Source organism: Cloeon dipterum, chromosome 2, assembly GCF_949628265.1.
Source record: "Cloeon dipterum chromosome 2, ieCloDipt1.1, whole genome shotgun sequence".
Classification (NCBI taxonomy): Eukaryota; Metazoa; Arthropoda; class Insecta; order Ephemeroptera; family Baetidae; genus Cloeon; species Cloeon dipterum.
Window position 1 is genome coordinate 435,091 of NC_088787.1, and position 16,768 is coordinate 451,858.

General features: G+C 48.0%; 1 protein-coding gene across 1 annotated transcript; it reads left to right on the top strand.

The window, feature by feature from the left end:
• Nucleotides 1-30: 30 nt before the first annotated feature.
• Col4a1 (Collagen type IV alpha 1) lies at nt 31-16,652 on the top strand. The gene is made up of 30 exons (XM_065477170.1): nt 31-246; nt 298-349; nt 8,417-8,518; nt 8,707-8,841; nt 8,904-9,011; nt 9,223-9,355; nt 9,411-9,499; nt 9,551-9,675; nt 9,732-9,795; nt 9,851-9,967; nt 10,018-10,182; nt 10,234-10,599; nt 10,650-10,970; nt 11,026-11,232; nt 11,388-11,485; nt 11,537-11,735; nt 11,791-11,953; nt 12,006-12,182; nt 12,235-12,395; nt 12,449-12,736; nt 12,793-13,231; nt 13,284-13,513; nt 13,571-13,717; nt 13,768-14,002; nt 14,071-14,178; nt 14,229-14,339; nt 14,392-14,561; nt 14,616-14,817; nt 14,878-15,164; nt 16,091-16,652. The coding sequence occupies exons 2-30, from the start codon at nt 299-301 to the stop codon at nt 16,346-16,348; spliced, it is 5,256 nt and encodes a 1,751-aa protein (XP_065333242.1). The 5' UTR covers nt 31-246; nt 298; the 3' UTR covers nt 16,349-16,652.
• The last annotated feature ends 116 nt before the right edge of the window (nt 16,653-16,768 follow it).

Below are 16,768 nucleotides of genomic sequence, written 5' to 3' on the forward strand. Positions count from 1 at the left end.
GTGTGTGTGCGCGGCTGCGGCCTCGGCGTCTGGAGCGGCTGGCGCGGCTGCCCCCTCCCCCGGCGCCCCTCCGGCCCCCTCCACGCCTGGGCACCGCGACAGGCGGGCGGACGGACGGCCCTCGGGGGCCGCGCTCATACGGACGGCAGCCGGGCGCTCGGTCGGTCGCTTACTGCCCGCCACCGCCGCCCCCACGAGACGCGAGACATGTGCCTGCGACCCTGAAGCGCCGCGCCACCCTCTCAGGTTCGTCCACCCCGCACGCGACCGCTTTCCCTGATTAATTTCACTCTTCAGGATGCTTGTGATACTTTTGTTCGCGATCGCCAGCGTCGGCCACAGTTTGCAGGTGAGTTTTTTTTTCCATTTTTTCGCCAAATTTCGAGTTTGCGGAGACTTGAACGCGCGAAGTCCCTCGCTCGCTCGTCGGTGATGTCACTGCCGCAAAAGCCCAAATTGACACTTAAATGCCGGCGATTTCGGCATTTCGCATCTGCCAAATTGCTGCCAATTCGCGCCGCGACTTGTAAGGCACACACACAGTCATTTATTTTATTCGCCGGCCGCCTGCCCTGCCGCTCACTTGGTGCACACATGGCGACAAGGAGGCTCGACGCCCAGAACCCCAGGACGCGCCAACACGTCCACCGCAAAACGCTCACAAACCCTTCATTACGACAATTCAATCAGTTTTAAACAAATTAAAAAATATATTTAGGGGTGCGAAAGACAATTTTCCATTTTTTCGGGATTTCTAAAAATTGAAATTAAATTTAAAAATCAATTTTTGACATTTCTAAACCTCAGAAATGATAACCTCATTGTTTCATGACGTTCAATTAATTATTTTGAGATCAGAAAGAACCATATTTTATTCAAAATTTCAAAAATTTATAAAAATTAAATTTTTAAGATAAAATTTGGACTGCAACTTTTGATTGCATTGAGATATCGTCATGAAATTGTCCCTAACCGATCTAATTTTTCATCCTGAACAACTTTCGCTACCCTGAAAAGATCAAATTTCCGAGAAATCGATTTTTCCGTGTCCTATTTACTTCAACACACTGCGGGGATGGAAATTGAACCACCAAAGGTTGATTCCGAGCCTCAGGTTCTTACCCTGACATGGCCCTTAGGGTCAGATTGCGAAAATATGCCCAAAAGTGAAAAGTTTGGTGTCATTTCACTGGGTTTTGATCCATCACAGTTCAAATTTTTGTCATGAATATTTTTCACGGCATTAGAAAATAATGTTTTTGGAAAATTTTGCTTGCCAAATATTTATTTAGACGGTTTTAGTCGGGTTTTAGACGGTTCTGGCACATTTTACGTTTTTAGACGCGTTCTAGACGTCTTTAAGACGATTTTAAGTGTGGTTTAGCTTGAAATTGCATGATTCGTGCTCATTAGAAAGTCCCGAAATGATCTGAAGCTTAGAAAAAAGTAAAAATTAATGATATTTCCTCCCTAAACAATTTCCGGCTGCTCGCCAAACGTTAATTTATCAGTTGGGATTCGATTTTGGCAGGATTTGAATGGCGGGGTGTCGGGGGTTATCTATCTGGCTGTGATAGCGAGAGAGAGAGAATATAATACTGTCTGTTTGTTGTCGGTCACAAGACTGGAAAAGGGCAAAGGGCCTTTCAACTCGCGATCGAGCAGAGCAGAGCAAGAAGAAAGAGAAAAGCGCATTTTACGACGCGTTTACTTTATTTATTGCCGCCGAGAGGCACGAGCAGCCACGCAGCCACACACCGAATCAACGAACCCCAATTACGCGGCTTCGAAACGCATTCTCAACAACGATAAAATTGAACAGGCCATTTTTTTCTCTCGGGTTTCGGATTGTTAAATTTAATTCATGCAATTTTCGAGGGTTGCGCCAATTTCAAGCCACGACTCGAGGCCAATTTAATTTTCTTTGTGAGTTTTGTTCAAATAAATTTGGTTTAAAATTAAAAATATATTTTTTATCCTCTCTGCGGCTCATTCCTATTCTATTTAAATAGGTCCGAATAATTTATTGGATTTCAAAATATAATTTATTTCCGTTTAAGCTGGGAACAATAGATCGCGTTTAAGGTTGGAATGCAGTTTGAACGGAATTAAATGCAGCGCTTATAAGATTGAAATTAAAACGCGATTCCGAGAAGCACATGCTCGTCGGATTGAGGCTCTGATTTCGCTTCTCTGCCTCGTTTCTCGCGTGTAACTTTGAATTGGATTATTTGCGCGCGCTGATGTCATTGAGCCCACGTCGGTGCGCGCCGCACTAAAACCCCTTCCTCTCCAATCCAACGTGCCACTGGACCAGTTTTCAGACTTTTTATGTTACTCGAATTCGAGCCAGGGCAACCCTAACCTTTCCCTGCGCGCATCTGGGTTAAATCATACAGAGTTATTAATCATCGCTCGGCGCACCATGGAATTGCGACAAAACCTGTTTTCTATTTGTGCTCCGCGTGACGAGCAGACGACCAGGAAAATTATTTGCCTTTTTTGTCCCTTCGTTCCTGGAATACCGTCTCCTCTCCCCGATTTTCAGCCGGCCTTTAAATTAATTTAAAGCTACGGACGCGTCTCATTAAATTTAAATTTCAGCCGCCGCCGAGAGGCATTATTTTGAGATAAATCGGCGAGTGCTCTCTCGGTGTTTGCCTTAAAAGGCGGCGCGTTTTGCGTTCGTTCGTTCGCTTGCACAACGAGACAATATTATTCACTCACAATCTCTCTCTCTCTCTCCTCTCGATCGCGGTCGGCGACTCACCGCCCTTCGAACGAGACAAAATTTATTTTTCAAAGAAATTCTAGACTCGAATCCGGTCTTTATTCTGCCGCGCTTTATCTTTTGTGCTCGCGAATTCCTTCGCGCGGGAGCATCTCGAATAATGAAAAAAGAGAGAGGCTCGGACAGGTTTCTCAGGTCTCCGCAGGTCCGTGTCTCAGGGCACCCACGCCCTGCTGAAAGACACCTGTGGGCGCCCTGCTCCGCACTCTTCCGCTCCCTTCGCCCCATTTCGCCAAACCAGAACCAATATTTGGCAGCCTATCGCATTTCGCACGTGTGCAAATAGTGACACGATCATAAACCTTCGACATTATGCGACACCTGAGCAAATAAATTCATCATTTATTCAAAATGGTTCATAAATTTCTTGAGTTTTTGGAGAGCACTGCCATGTAAAATTAAAATTCTACATTTTAATTGAAAAGCAATTAAAACTCGTCAGGAACAGGATTTTGGGCGTTTCCCTGGGTGACCTGACGACTTCCAAAGGGTCAAATTGCACATATTCTGAAAGGTCTCCACTTTGCTGTTTTAACAGTGTGCAAATCTTGAAGATCGATCAATTACAGAGCCCGTCAGGCGTCGTTAAAGTGGCTGCAAAATGAGATTTTAATAGATTTTCGATTTTTTTTTCCAAAATCTACCCTGACGCCAGGTTTTGATTTCTAGACTGTACAGATGATTTTTCTAACCTCGGGGGTAATTCTCAGCATATTTAGAAAATATAATTCAAAAGATTGTGTGATTTTGATTTTTATTTAAATCGTTAAAAAATTTTAAAAAACTTTTTACCATTTTTAGCACAAAAACTCTAGATAATTTTAATTTAGCAAACCCTGAGAGGGTGATTTTTAAAGATTTCGCTCTGATTTTCCAGGAAAATGTCCTCGGATATCTTCGAAAATTAAAAGTCATCAGGACACGATTTTGGGAAAATCAGGGCGTTCCCTGCGCGCCCTGACGACTTCCAAAGGGTCAAATTGCACATATTTTGAAAGGTCTCAATCTGGCCGTTTTAACGGTGTGCAAATGTTTTAGATGGAACCAATACAGAGCCCGTCAGGCGTCGTTAAAGTGGCGAAAAAATGAGATTTTAATAAAATTTCGATTTTTTTCAAAATTTACCCTGACGCCAGGGTTGATTTATAGACTGTTCAGATGATTTTTCTAACCTTGGGGGTGATTATCAGCATATTTAGAAAATATAATTCAAAAGATTATACAAATTTGATTTTTTTTACTACGTTTTATTTTTTTTTAAAAACCTTTAACAATTTTTGGCACAAAAACTGTAGATAATATTAGTTTAGCAAGCCCTGGGAGGGTGATTTTTAAAGATTTCGCTCTGATTTTCCAGGAAAATGTCATCGCATATCTTCGAAAATTAAAAAGAAATTAAAAGTCATCAGGAACACGATTTTGGGAAAATCAGGGCGTTCCCTGGGCGTCCTGACGACTTCTAAAGAGTCGAATTGCACATATTCTGAAAGGTCTCAACTTGGCCGTTTTAACGGTGTGCAAATTTTCCAGATGGAACTAATACAGAGCCCGTCAGGCGTCGTTAAAATGGCTGAAAAATGGGAATTTTACTCTTCGTTTCAATTTTATTTTCAGATAATTTCAATTTTGGAAGCCCCAAGACCCTGATTTCCCGGGAAAATGTCCTCGCATATATTATAAATTTTTTAAAATAATTTTTCCCTAATTCATTCCAATTTTTTCTAATTTTAGGCTTCAATTTCCTCCTGACACAGTTGCTATCGCGTGAATCATTTCTATATTTTTTGCGTCCGAATCTAAGCAATCAAAGTTGCTGATTTTAATTGCTTTTGCGTGGAACAAAAAGTGCATCTTGGTTTCAATTACGCTGCTCTTTTTTGACGCGCGCAGCGGACAAAGAGGCTCGTTGTGTCGGTTCGTTGGCAGCTTCCGTTCGGCTGCTTCTTGAGTTCTTGAGCGAGCAGCTGGCCGCTCAAATGAAATTGTTGCAGCCAATTGGCTGGTTGGCATAACAAGCTAATTGGCTCCACTTGCCACTCTCTCAGCGTCTCAATTGGAAAACAACGACGCCGCAGCAATTTCCAAAAATCTCCAGCGCACCGATTAGTCGTTGGCCCGACATTCAAATTCGAATCGCACCCTCGCACGCGTCATTTTTCTTTCTAAAAATAGAGCAGACGAAGCGATGCGCGCCCGAGAATGCATTTCTCCTCGCCAAGCATCAATGAAAAATAACAAAAATACCAATTTTAATTTATCCAAGAATTTAAAACTGAAATTTTTGGTTTTTAATTTGGGAAAATATTTAAATTTATTTTACCTTGGCGAATAAAATTAATAATTTTATTTTATGGCTATTAAAAACTCTTCCCACACGCAGATCTGTATCGAAAAAATTGATTGAAGCCGATCTTAATTAGTTGGGAGGGTCGAAAAGCGGAAAAAGCGTGTGCGTTCGCGGCCTTGAGTCGCGAGTAACGATCCTTTCTCTCGCCACTCAATCCGATTGTTATTCAAACAATCCTGCGCCCCATTTAACAAACGGTTTAAACACCTCTTCTTACTTCCAATAATTTTTTAAAAATGATTTAACCTCCGGGAGGTTGTTAACTCGAGAGAGAGAAAAGTTTGAGTGACAGCCGACAGAAGAAAATTTAATTTTCGGTCGGCCGGGGTTTGGTCAAGTCGGAGACGAGTGAGAAAAGGCCGCTTTTAACGCACGCACGCGGCGGGTTAAAAATAATTTGGATAATCTAAACAGCGGCCGCGACGGGGGCTGACAAAATAAACAGCCTTTCTTGCTTTTGGTCTCTTTCTTCACACTTTCGCCTTTCGCCTTTCGCCGCTGGACGGAAATTTATCCGAGCGCAGGCCTGACGCACGAGCGATTAGATAAAACGCGAGCGCGCGGAAGTGCTCGATAATTCCCATGCATCCGAGACACACAACAAGAGCAGCCAACGCCGAACCACCCCCACGCAAAACGCGAATTTTGTTGCCAAATCGTTCGCAGCACTTTTTAAATATTATTTTCTTCATAAATTCGTGGTTGAAAACGATAATTTCCAAGCAAATTCATTTAAATAAAATATCGCAGCCGCAAACCATGACCTCGAATAGTTTGAATTAAAATTTCAGTCAAATTTGGAATTAATTCCACGTAAATCTGCACGAAAATTGGAATTTTTTAAAAATCTACTAATTCCAGGGTGCAAAATCCCTGATTTTCAGCTCGATTTTTTTTGTAAAAAAATAAAAATAATGTTACCACTTTTATAAGCCACATTTTAACTATTTTAAATGTCATTTTTTGGTTAAAAAAATTAAAAAAAACCAATTCGCACAATCTGTTGAATTTAATTCTCTGAGCATGCTGAGAATCATCCCTGAGGCTAGAAAAAAACATCAGAACAGTCTAGAAATCAAACACTGGCGTCAGGGTAATTTTGGAAAAAAAGGAAAATGATTAAATTCTCATTTTGTAGCCACTTTAACGACACCTGGTGGGGCTAATTATTAGTTAGATCTTCAAGATTTGCACACCGTTGGAACGGCCAAGTCAAGACCTTTTAGAATATGTGCAATTTGAACCTTTGGAAGTCGTCAGGGCGCCCAGGGAACGCCCTGATTTTCCCAAAATCGTGTCCTGATGACTTTTAATTTCTTTTTAATTTTCGGAGATATGCGACGACATTTTCCTGGAAATCAGAGTGAAATCTTTAAAAATCACCCTCTCAGGGCTTGCAAAATTAAAATTGTCTAAAGCTTTTGTGCCAAAAATTGTTAAAGGTTTTTAAAAAAAATTGAAACGAAGTACAAAAATAAAATTTGCATAATCTTTTGAATTTTACTCTCTGAACAAGCTGAAAATCACCCCTGAGGCTAAAAAAAACATCAGAACAGTTTAGAAATCAAACCCTAGCGTCAGGGTAGATTTTGAAAAATTCGAAAATTATTAAATTCTCATTTTGCAGCCACTTTAACGACGCCTGGCGGGCTATGTATTGGTTCCATCTGGAAAATTTGCACACCGTTAAAACGGCCAAGTTGAGACCTTTCAGAATATATGCAATTCAACCCTTTGGAAGTCGTCAGGACACCCAGGGAACGCCCTGATTTTTCCAAAATCGTGTTCCTGATGACTTTTCATTTCTTTAATTTTCTAAGATATGCGAGGACATTTTCCTGGAAAATCAGAGCGAAATCTTTAAAAATCACCCTCTCAGGGCTTGCTAAATTAAAATTATCTAAAGTTTTTGTGCTAAAAATTGTTAAAAGTTTTTAAAAAATTTAAACGAACTAAAAAAAAATCAAATTTGCATAATCTTTTGAATTTTATTTTCTAAATATTCTGAGAATCACTCCCGAGGTTAGAAAAATTATCTGTACAGTCTAGAAATCAAACCCTGGCGTCAGGGTAAATTTTGAAAAAAATCGAAAATTTATTAAAATCTCATTTTGCAGCCACTTTAACGACGCCTGACGGGCTCTGTATTGGATCCATCTTTAAGATTTGCACACCGTTGAAACGGCCAAGTTGAGACCTTTCAGAATATGTGCAATTCGACCCTTTGGAAGTCGTCAGGGCGCCCAGGGAACGCCCTGATTTTCCCAAAATCGCGTTCCTGATGACTTATTATTTTTAATAACCGAAATATAACCTTTGAGGTGCTAAAAAATCTCCAATTTAATAATTTTCTGCCCTATATTTTAGTTCATTTCCAACCTGAGTGATTTTAACGAATGGTTTTTTCAAACTTAAAACATTTCTTCAATATTGGGAGGATTTACAACTGTTTAGACTGGAGAACAAAAAAACAAAGGAGCAGCAGGCGCGTTGAATGAAGTTGCTCTCATTGAGTGTTGCTCTCGCGATTAGACGCGTACAATAATTTTGTTATCTGGCGGCGGAAGTTGGGAAACAACGGCTCGGCGCGCGAATCCGACTCACACACATGCTACACTTTATTTTATATATTCTGGAACAAACGGAGCAGATGGAAAAAGAGGTTGCATGATTTACGATGCATTCTCTTCTCCTCCTTTTCTTCAGCTCTTTTCATACACTGTGAAAGTGCACATGTGCTCTTTGCACGAAAAGTGACATCATTGTTTACATGAATCACGCGTCCAATGACAGCATCGCGCTCATTCACTTCGCATATCGCGTTTCTCGACAGAAAAAAATTAAAAAATGCACGCCGCGGTGGTCTCGCTCTTTCATCTTCCTCGCCGCAGCGAAAATTTGTTTTATTTCTCCTCTCTATTTGCTCTTTGTCGAAGAGCAGCTCCCTTCAATTGCGCGTGACTGGCAGTTTTTTATTTCGCTCTTTAACCAGGCACTAAATTCAGTAAAAAAAAAATTGTTCGTTTAGTTGCTGACTTACGCATCACTTGATCCTCGCTTATTTTCTTTTTCTCGGCGAGCGACAGCAGGGTTTCGGCGGCCGGGATGCGGTTTGCGCGGCGGCTCGAATTTGTTTGCGGCCGAGCGAGATGGCGGAGGCGAGCGAATTCATTTGACACTGCGTAGGCAGCGCGCAAATAATACAAATAATTTAATTTTAAATTCGGCAGCGGCAGCGTTGGTTGGCACTGTCTCATTTTGTTCTCGATTGTTTGCAGAGCAACTCGTCAGAGGCGACTCGGAGAAGCAGCAGACAAACGAATCTGCGCGAGCTGTGCGGCGGAGGCGGTCCCAGATGCTACGCAGAAAAAGGTTCAATGGTCCGTATTGACACAATTTTTCACTTTCAAAAATAATCACGGCGCCAAAAAACACGGTTTACTGGTTAAAACCGGCCCAAGACGACCTTGAATTTATTTTAATTATTTTATTTCTTAGAATTTTCAAGGTTTTAAGCCCATAAAATTGAAAAAAAACTTATTTTTCTATCTGGTAAAAATGATTTCAGGGTCCCCCGGGCCTGTCAGGGCTGTCGGGCGAGAAGGGACAGCAGGGCTACCCTGGCATGGAGGGCCTGCCGGGGCCCAAGGGCGACAAAGGTGACTCAGGACCGCAGGGCCCTCGCGGCCCCAAAGGAGACAGGGTCCGTACATAAAACCTTATTCTCCTTCTTATCCGAATTAATAAAAAATTAACAATTCTCAGGGTAAGATGGGCATGCCAGGCTTCCCAGGCATCAACGGCGTTCCGGGGGTGCAGGGTCCGCCGGGTTCGCAGGGTCTGCCTGGGCTGGACGGCTGCAACGGCACCGACGTGAGTTGTTTGACAGCTGTTTGCAATTAAGCGGCGATCCGAGGAGGAAGAACTAAGCGCGCAGATTAGATCAAAGGGCGAAACTCGAGATGAATGTTCGCTCGGCCCACGCGTGACGTAATGGCGTGACCTCTCGGCGCCCTTTCTTCCTCCTCGTCGCCATCGCGGCGCGCGTGATCTTCGCTTAACTCGGCCAAATTCCCCACGACAGGGCCAACCAGGGCTGCCGGGGCTCAACGGCGAGCAGGGGCCAAGAGGTCTGCCCGGAGTCTCAGGCTCCAAGGGTGAGAAGGGCGAACCTGCCTACAGCGGCGTCTTCCCGAAGGGCCAGAAAGGAGAACCAGGTCCGTTTTCCCCCTTTTTCTAGCGACCTGTCCAATTTATTTATTTTATGCACAGGTCGTGACGGATTCGCGGGCACGCGCGGGCCTCAGGGCGCGTCCGGAGTGCCGGGCTACCCTGGTCCAAAGGGTGAACGCGGACCCTTGGTGAGTTTCGTCACCTTTTTCCCTCCTGTTTAAAACTTTTAATTTCCTCAGGGTCCGGTCGGTCCTCGCGGCCCAGCCGGACTGAAAGGACAGATGGGCGTCGGCTTCCAAGGCGAACCTGGAACGAAGGGTGACAAGGGTGACCCTGGTCCGCCTGGCTACTCCACCCAGGAACCGTGAGAATTTAATTTTTAATTCGCCAGGTCTGCCCTTATTCGGCTTTGAATTGCAGGAGCGGCGGAGGAAACAACATCACGGTCGGACCTCGCGGCGACCACGGCGACAAGGGTGACAGGGTCAGTTTCCTCTCCATCCACCTTTGAGCCCATTTTAACATTTCTCGTGTTTCAGGGTGAACTTGGCCTGCAGGGCTTCCCAGGATCCCAGGGCCGACAAGGAGATCCCGGCTACCCTGGCGAGATCGGCATGAAGGGCGAGAAGGGCCTCCCAGGGCCACCAGGTCCCAGGGTAAGGGAATCTTCGGCAGTCGCCAGTTAACCACAAGGTGACGGTTTCAGGGTCGAGACGGTTTGGCTGGACCTCCTGGAGTTCAGGGCATGAAAGGTGACCGTGGCAATGAGGGAATTCCTGGTCTGCCGGGCCGACCTGGACTCAAGGGCGAGCCAGGTCGCGATGGCGGGGAGGGACAGCAGGGTCTTCGGGGTCCTCCAGGCCCTCCAGGGGTGAGTTGAGAGTTAAATAACCCTTTCAAAAAAATTACCACTGCTCTGCAGGGCGGAAAAGGGACACCGGGTCCTCAGGGACTTCCCGGCCCTCGCGGCTACCCTGGCTCCCCTGGACCGAAAGGACTGGATGGATTCCCAGGTGATCCGGGCCCACGAGGTCCCGTAGGGCCCAAGGGTGGCATGGGCGAGCCAGGAAAGAACGGCCCTGAGGGTTTCCCTGGCGAGAAAGGCAGCAAGGGTGAAGGAGGACTCCAAGGCTTCCCTGGCCAGCCCGGCCCCAGGGGCTACCAGGGTCTTCCTGGGCCGCAAGGACTCAGGGGCGCCCCCGGTGAGCGAGGACAGTCCATCGAAGGACCGCCCGGCAAGAACGGAATTCCAGGAAGGGACGGACCAAAGGGTGACAAGGGTGAAAAGGTAAAATTAAAAGGTGGAGATGGGAGAAAACCTGACGATTCTTTTCACAGGGTTTCGTAGGGCGTCAGGGTGCGCCTGGCGACTCTTTGCTAGGAACACCGGGCAACCCTGGCGTACCTGGCCGGAAGGGCGACGCCGGTAAGGACGGACGACCTGGCCAGCCGGGACTTCCGGGTGTTCAGGGCGACAAAGGTGAAATCGGCGGCCGCTGCTCCGACTGCAGACCTGGCGACAAGGGTGAGAAGGGCTCCGAGGGCCGCGAAGGCTTCCCTGGGCTCCAGGGCGCCAGAGGACCTTCAGGAGAGCGCGGTTACCCTGGCGAGCGGGGCGACACCGGAAACCCAGGAGTGACCGGTGATCCTGGTCCACCAGTGAGTATTCCTACCCTGAAAGCGACCCTGAGTGGCCTAACTACGCTCTTCGCAGGGCAAGGACGGCATTCAAGGAAACATCGGCGCGCCAGGACCACCAGGTCGTGACGCCATCCTCGACGGCAGCTTCATCAAGGAGATCAAGGGAGACAGGGGTGACCCTGGCATTCAGGGTCCACTTGGCTTCAAGGGGGACAAGGGATTCGCCGGCCTGCCAGGCCTGCCCGGTACCATCGGCTTTCCAGGCGTGAAAGGCGACAAGGTTGGTCTCTCTCTTATTTTCATCGAATGCCTTTAAAAAAGGCGTAAATCGCTAAAAATACCTGTCAGATATGCAACCTGCGCCGCTCGACTGCACGACGGCGCAGTTTTCTCAATTTCAAGGCGCCAAATTTAAAATATTAAAATAAATTTCAGGGTGAACGTGGTTTCCCTGGCAACGATGGAGTGAGCGGAAGGCCAGGAATCCCCGGAGTGAAAGGCGAGAAAGGCTTCAGCCTTATCGGAAGGCCAGGGTACGGACTATTCTCCTGAGTTTTCCAGGGAGATTAATAATCCTGCTCCAGAGAGCCGGGTGCCGAGGGCCCGCCAGGAGACAAAGGAATTCCAGGAAAAGACGGTCCTCCGGGTGAGCCAGGAGTCTGCCCGCCATTGGACCTGACCGCCGGCTTCAAGGGAGAACCTGGTGCGAAGGGCGAGCCAGGAGTGGCAGGCGGGCAGGGCTACCAGGGTCCGGCAGGACAAAAGGGCGACAGGGGACCCAACGTTAGTCGGCCATTGGCCCGAAATTTACTTCACTCAGGTCACATTTTTGTTTCAGGGCTTCCCTGGCAGCCCTGGCCTTCAGGGTGACCCCGGACCGATCGGACCCCGCGGCCTCCCAGGACCACGCGGTGATAAGGGCAACGAGGGTCCCATGGGATTCCCAGGCGAGCCTGGAAAGGACGGAACACCCGGTTACCCTGGCGCCAGAGGAGACAAAGGTACGATCGAAACGTAACTTAAACGAGAAAGGGTAACATTCGCCATCCGCAGGTTTGAAGGGCGAGGCTGGAATTCCATCGGTTGGTCCACCAGGACCGTCAGGTCGCGACGGACAACCTGGTGAGAAGGGTCTTCCTGGTCTGCCGGGTAAACACGGTTCTCCGGGACTTCAGGGGCCACCCGGCCTACCTGGCGAGAAGGGAGACACTGGTGTGCCTGGACTCGCAGGTGAACCTGACGCAAATCGCCAAAAAGCACGAGATCACACTCAATTTTTCAGGATTGGAGGGCCCGGTCGGTGGAAAGGGTGATCCTGGACCACTCGGACCACCGGGCGTGCCAGGAATACCAGGTCCGCAAGGCACTTCAGGTCCCAAGGGCGAACCAGGTTTGCCTGGAGAAGCAGGTCGGCAAGGTCTCCCTGGATTCCCTGGACAGAAGGTAAGTTTTCCCAGAAAATCTTCTGTATAACCTGATTTATGAATCTTCAACAGGGTGACGCAGGAATTCCCGGAGTGGAGGGACCTCCTGGTTACTCTGGGGCGCGAGGCTACCCTGGACTGAGTGGGCTTCCGGGCCAGGACGGCGTTCCCGGACTCAAAGGCAACAAGGGCGAGCAGGGCTTCAGCGGAATGCCTGGCGTCGACGGTAATCCAGGCGTTCAGGGTCTCACAGGGCTTCCGGGTGAAAAGGGCAACCAAGGGCCAATCGGCCCCCCTGGCATGCCTGGCGTCTTCGGTCTGGACGGCGAGAAGGGTGACCGGGGCCTGCCCGGCCTTCCTGTGCGTATTTCTCATCGTAATAATAAGGGAAGATGACAAATTTTTTTATTCTACAGGGTATGAAAGGGTCCGCGGGTCTGGTGTCTGAAAAGGGCCAGAAGGGCGAGCCCGGTCTGCCTGGTGTGCAGGGCCAGCCAGGGTTGCCGGGCTTCGACGGCCGCCCCGGAGCCAAGGGCGACGCAGGACTGCCAGCCATCGGCGTGCCAGGGTTCCCAGGGGCCAAGGGTGAACCTGGCTTCCCTGGGGCGCCAGGTTTGAACGGAATCGACGGTGAGAAGGGAATGCCTGGTCTGCCAGGCTTCCCGGGAATGCGCGGCGACAAGGGCGAACGAGGACCTTACGGAGAACCTGGCCGACCTGGCATCGACGGCCTCAACGGACTGAAGGGTGACCAAGGACCTGAAGGCCAGAGAGGCTTCCCTGGTGCGAAGGGTGACAAAGGACAGCCTGGCTTCTCCGGGCTGGAGGGCCTGAAGGGTGAACTCGGCAGCACAGGTGAGACGGACCTTCGAGGACCCTGAATATTTATTAAATCACCCTTTGTTAGGTCTTCCCGGCATGCCTGGCGTTCAGGGCGAGCGAGGCGACAAAGGTGAAAGAGGGCCGTCCGGCCCAACAGTCGACGTCAAGGGCGAAAAGGGTGAGCCAGGACGCGCGGGAATGATCGGCGCAACTGGCCAGAAGGGTGACACTGGCCTGGATGGCCTTGAAGGACTTCGTGGTGACAAGGGCTTCGATGGTCCTCAGGGAGCACCGGGACTCACGGGCGCACCTGGGGTAGGAGATTCAGGCTGATTCAGCTCGCGGGCAAAGGGAATTAATTTTTTTTACTAGTTCCCAGGTGCCAAGGGCGACACTGGAGACGCCGGACCTCAGGGAATTCCTGGACAAACCGTCAAGGGCGAAAAGGGACTTCCGGGCGCGCCTGGAAAGCACGGACGCGAGGGACCAGCTGGACTCAAGGGACAGATGGGCGACAAGGTTTTAAAATTAAAAAGGTTGAATTTTTCTAAAACAAAATTTTTCCAAAGGGCTTCCCTGGTTTGCCGGGCATTCAGGGCGCTCCTGGCCTGCCTGGTCCACTGGGACCTCCTGGTCCGCAGGGTGAGACTGGTCAGCCAGGTTTCCCAGGCCCGCCAGGGCGAGACGGTGTGCCAGGCGTCAAGGGTAACCAGGGTCCGGAAGGTCTGCCAGGCATGAAAGGTGACACCGGTCCTCCGGGAGCGTTCGGCGTTCCTGGAGAAAAGGGCGACAAGGGAATGCCAGGTACGTCGTGTGTTAAATTATCCGCCCGAGAGGTTCGAGAGAGGGTCTAATAAATATATATAATGTAGGTTTCAACGGGAGGGACGGCACAAAGGGAATAAAGGGCGATGCTGGATTGGACGGTCGTCCGGGACAGGACGGCTTGAAGGGTGAAATCGGCCTGCCAGGAATTCCAGGTAATAAAATCGAATTTTATATAAATAAAATAATTTAAATTAATTTTCAGGTGTTCGCGGGCTGCCTGGATATGTTGGCCTTAAGGGTGACAAGGGTTTAAAGGGTGAACAGGGCATTGTGCCAATCGCTCCACTCATACGCGGAGATATCGGCCCCAAAGGTACGAATTAAAATATTAAAATTCAAAAAGTATTAAAAGGTTGGATTTGCAGGCGAGCCAGGTTTCCCAGGCGCAAAGGGTGACAAGGGAGAGAGGGGCTACCCTGGGCTGGACGGCATGAAGGGCGTCGACGGCTGGCCAGGCAAGGACGGCCTGCCGGGACCCATGGGGCCGCCAGGACCCAAGGGCGAGCCTGGCATCGACGGACTCCCAGGAAGAAACGTAAGAAAATTTTAAAAATATTAAGATTTATTTTTCATTAAAAAAAATCGACAGGGTATCGACGGGCTGCCAGGTCGCATTGGCGAACCAGGCCAACCCTGCGAGACGACGCCCGACTACATGACCGGAATCCTGCTCGTGAAACACAGCCAGAGCTCGGAGGTGCCAAGGTGCGACCCTGGCCAGGTCAAGCTGTGGGACGGATACAGCTTGCTCTACATCGAAGGAAACGAAAAAGCCCACCACCAAGATTTAGGTGAGCACAATTTTATTAATTAATTATTAATTAGTTTAATTTTATTTCGATTCGTGGCAGGATTCGCCGGGTCGTGCGTGAAGAAGTTCTCGACGATGCCGTTCCTGTTCTGCGACTTCAACAACGTGTGCAACTACGCGAGCCGCAACGACAAGTCGTACTGGCTCAGCACGACGGCGCCCATTCCCATGATGCCCGTCATGGAGTCCGAGATCAAAAAGTACATTTCGAGGTGCAGCGTGTGCGAAGTGCCGGCCAACGTCATGGCCGTCCACTCGCAGTCAAACAACATTCCAGACTGTCCGGCTGGTTGGAACGGTCTGTGGATCGGCTGGAGCTTCGTCATGGTAATATTTCAATTTTTTAAATTCAATTAGGTCCTGTGGATCATGATCAGTTTAAAAAAGTCATAGGTAGCCGTGGAAAATTTCGAGAAAATCAGCCTCAAAGTTAGCATTGTTTTAAATGGAGAATTCTCAGAGGAATTTTGCAATCGCGATTTTTACTGAATTTCACATTTCCCCAAAGAAAAAGTCACACTGGCAGATAGATCTTGATCAGAGGATTCAAAATCGTCTGAGAAAACATGGTCAAGCGGTGGAAATTCCGGAGAAAACTGGCAAAAACAAACAGAGGAAACAGAGGGGGGCGTGGCACGCACTTTCCCGCTGATGATTCTCGCAAATTAGATAAAGCAGCAAGAATTCTCTGCCAGAAAATTCCTCGTCGCTGATTGGCTGAAATAAAAACTTGCAAGTAGCTCCCGCGCGGTTGCCTAGCAACGCGTTGTCAGCCAATCAGCGTCGAGGATTCTTCTAGCAGAGAATTCTTGCTGATTTCTCCGATTTGAGTGTTTTCATTCGCAATTAAACCATTTTAAATTACTCTCTTTATTAGAAAGAGTTGGTTTATCGATTTATTAAGGCAGAAATCCATTAAAAGTCGATTTAAAACTCGAAAATCGGAGAAAGCAGCAAGAATTCTTTGCTCAGAGCATTCTCGACGCTGATTGGCTGACGCTGAACGCTCGTCAACAGCTCCCGCGGTTGCCTAGCAAAACAGCTTTGATGTTGTACTGAATTGAGCGGGAGAATCAGACATGCGCGTTGTCAGCCAATCAGCGTCGAGGATTCTTCTGGCAGAGAATTCTTGCTGATTTCTCCGATTTGAAGTGTTTTTATTTGGAATTAAACTATTTTCAACCATTTTAATCCATTAGGATCCCTGTTTTGTATGTTCTTACCTTTTAAAAATGTTTATCGTCTGGTGGCAGCACACGGCGGCGGGCGCGGAGGGCGGCGGGCAGTCGCTGGCGTCGCCAGGGTCGTGCCTGGAGGACTTCCGGGCGACGCCGTTCATCGAGTGCAACGGCGCGCGCGGCTCGTGCCACTACTTCGCCAACAAGTTCAGCTTCTGGCTGGCGACGGTGGAGGAGCGGGACCAGTTCGTGGCGCCGCGCTCCGAGACCCTGAAGGCGGGCAGCCTGCGCACCAGGGTCAGCCGCTGCCAGGTGTGCATCAAGAGCAACTAGGACTTTTCTCCCTCTCGTCGGTCGTTTTATTCTCTCTCTTAAGGTTTAATATAATAATTATTACTGATTATTGTGATAATTCATTATTTTTTTCCTCGCTGTACGATATTATTAATAATTTAACGAGTTAGTTTCCTTGTCGCTGAGACGAGTGCCATAAAATGTGTTCTTCTGTACATTACATTCACCTGCACAGGCAATAACCACCAGTCACTGCCAAAAATTTATTATTTTTTGTGTAACGCGCAACCACTATTAATTTAAATAAAAAGTTACGGCTTCGAATCGACAAATTAAAACCAAACCTAATGGCGTTTTATTCTTTTCTGGTTCGAAAATATCTTTATTTAAAAATATATTGAGAAAATCATCTTTTGAAGCAAAAATGAAGAGCGAGAAATTCGCAATCAAAAAAAGATC

Excerpts from the sequence above, each read along its gene's own strand:
- Col4a1 (XM_065477170.1), top strand. The coding sequence starts at position 299 with ATGCTTGTGATACTTTTGTTCGCGATCGCCAGCGTCGGCCACAGTTTG. Across the intron at positions 9,356-9,410 it reads GGGCCAGAAAGGAGAACCAG|GTCGTGACGGATTCGCGGGC; the intron begins GTCCGTTTTCCC and ends TTTTATGCACAG. Across the intron at positions 9,968-10,017 it reads CAGGGCCACCAGGTCCCAGG|GGTCGAGACGGTTTGGCTGG; the intron begins GTAAGGGAATCT and ends TGACGGTTTCAG.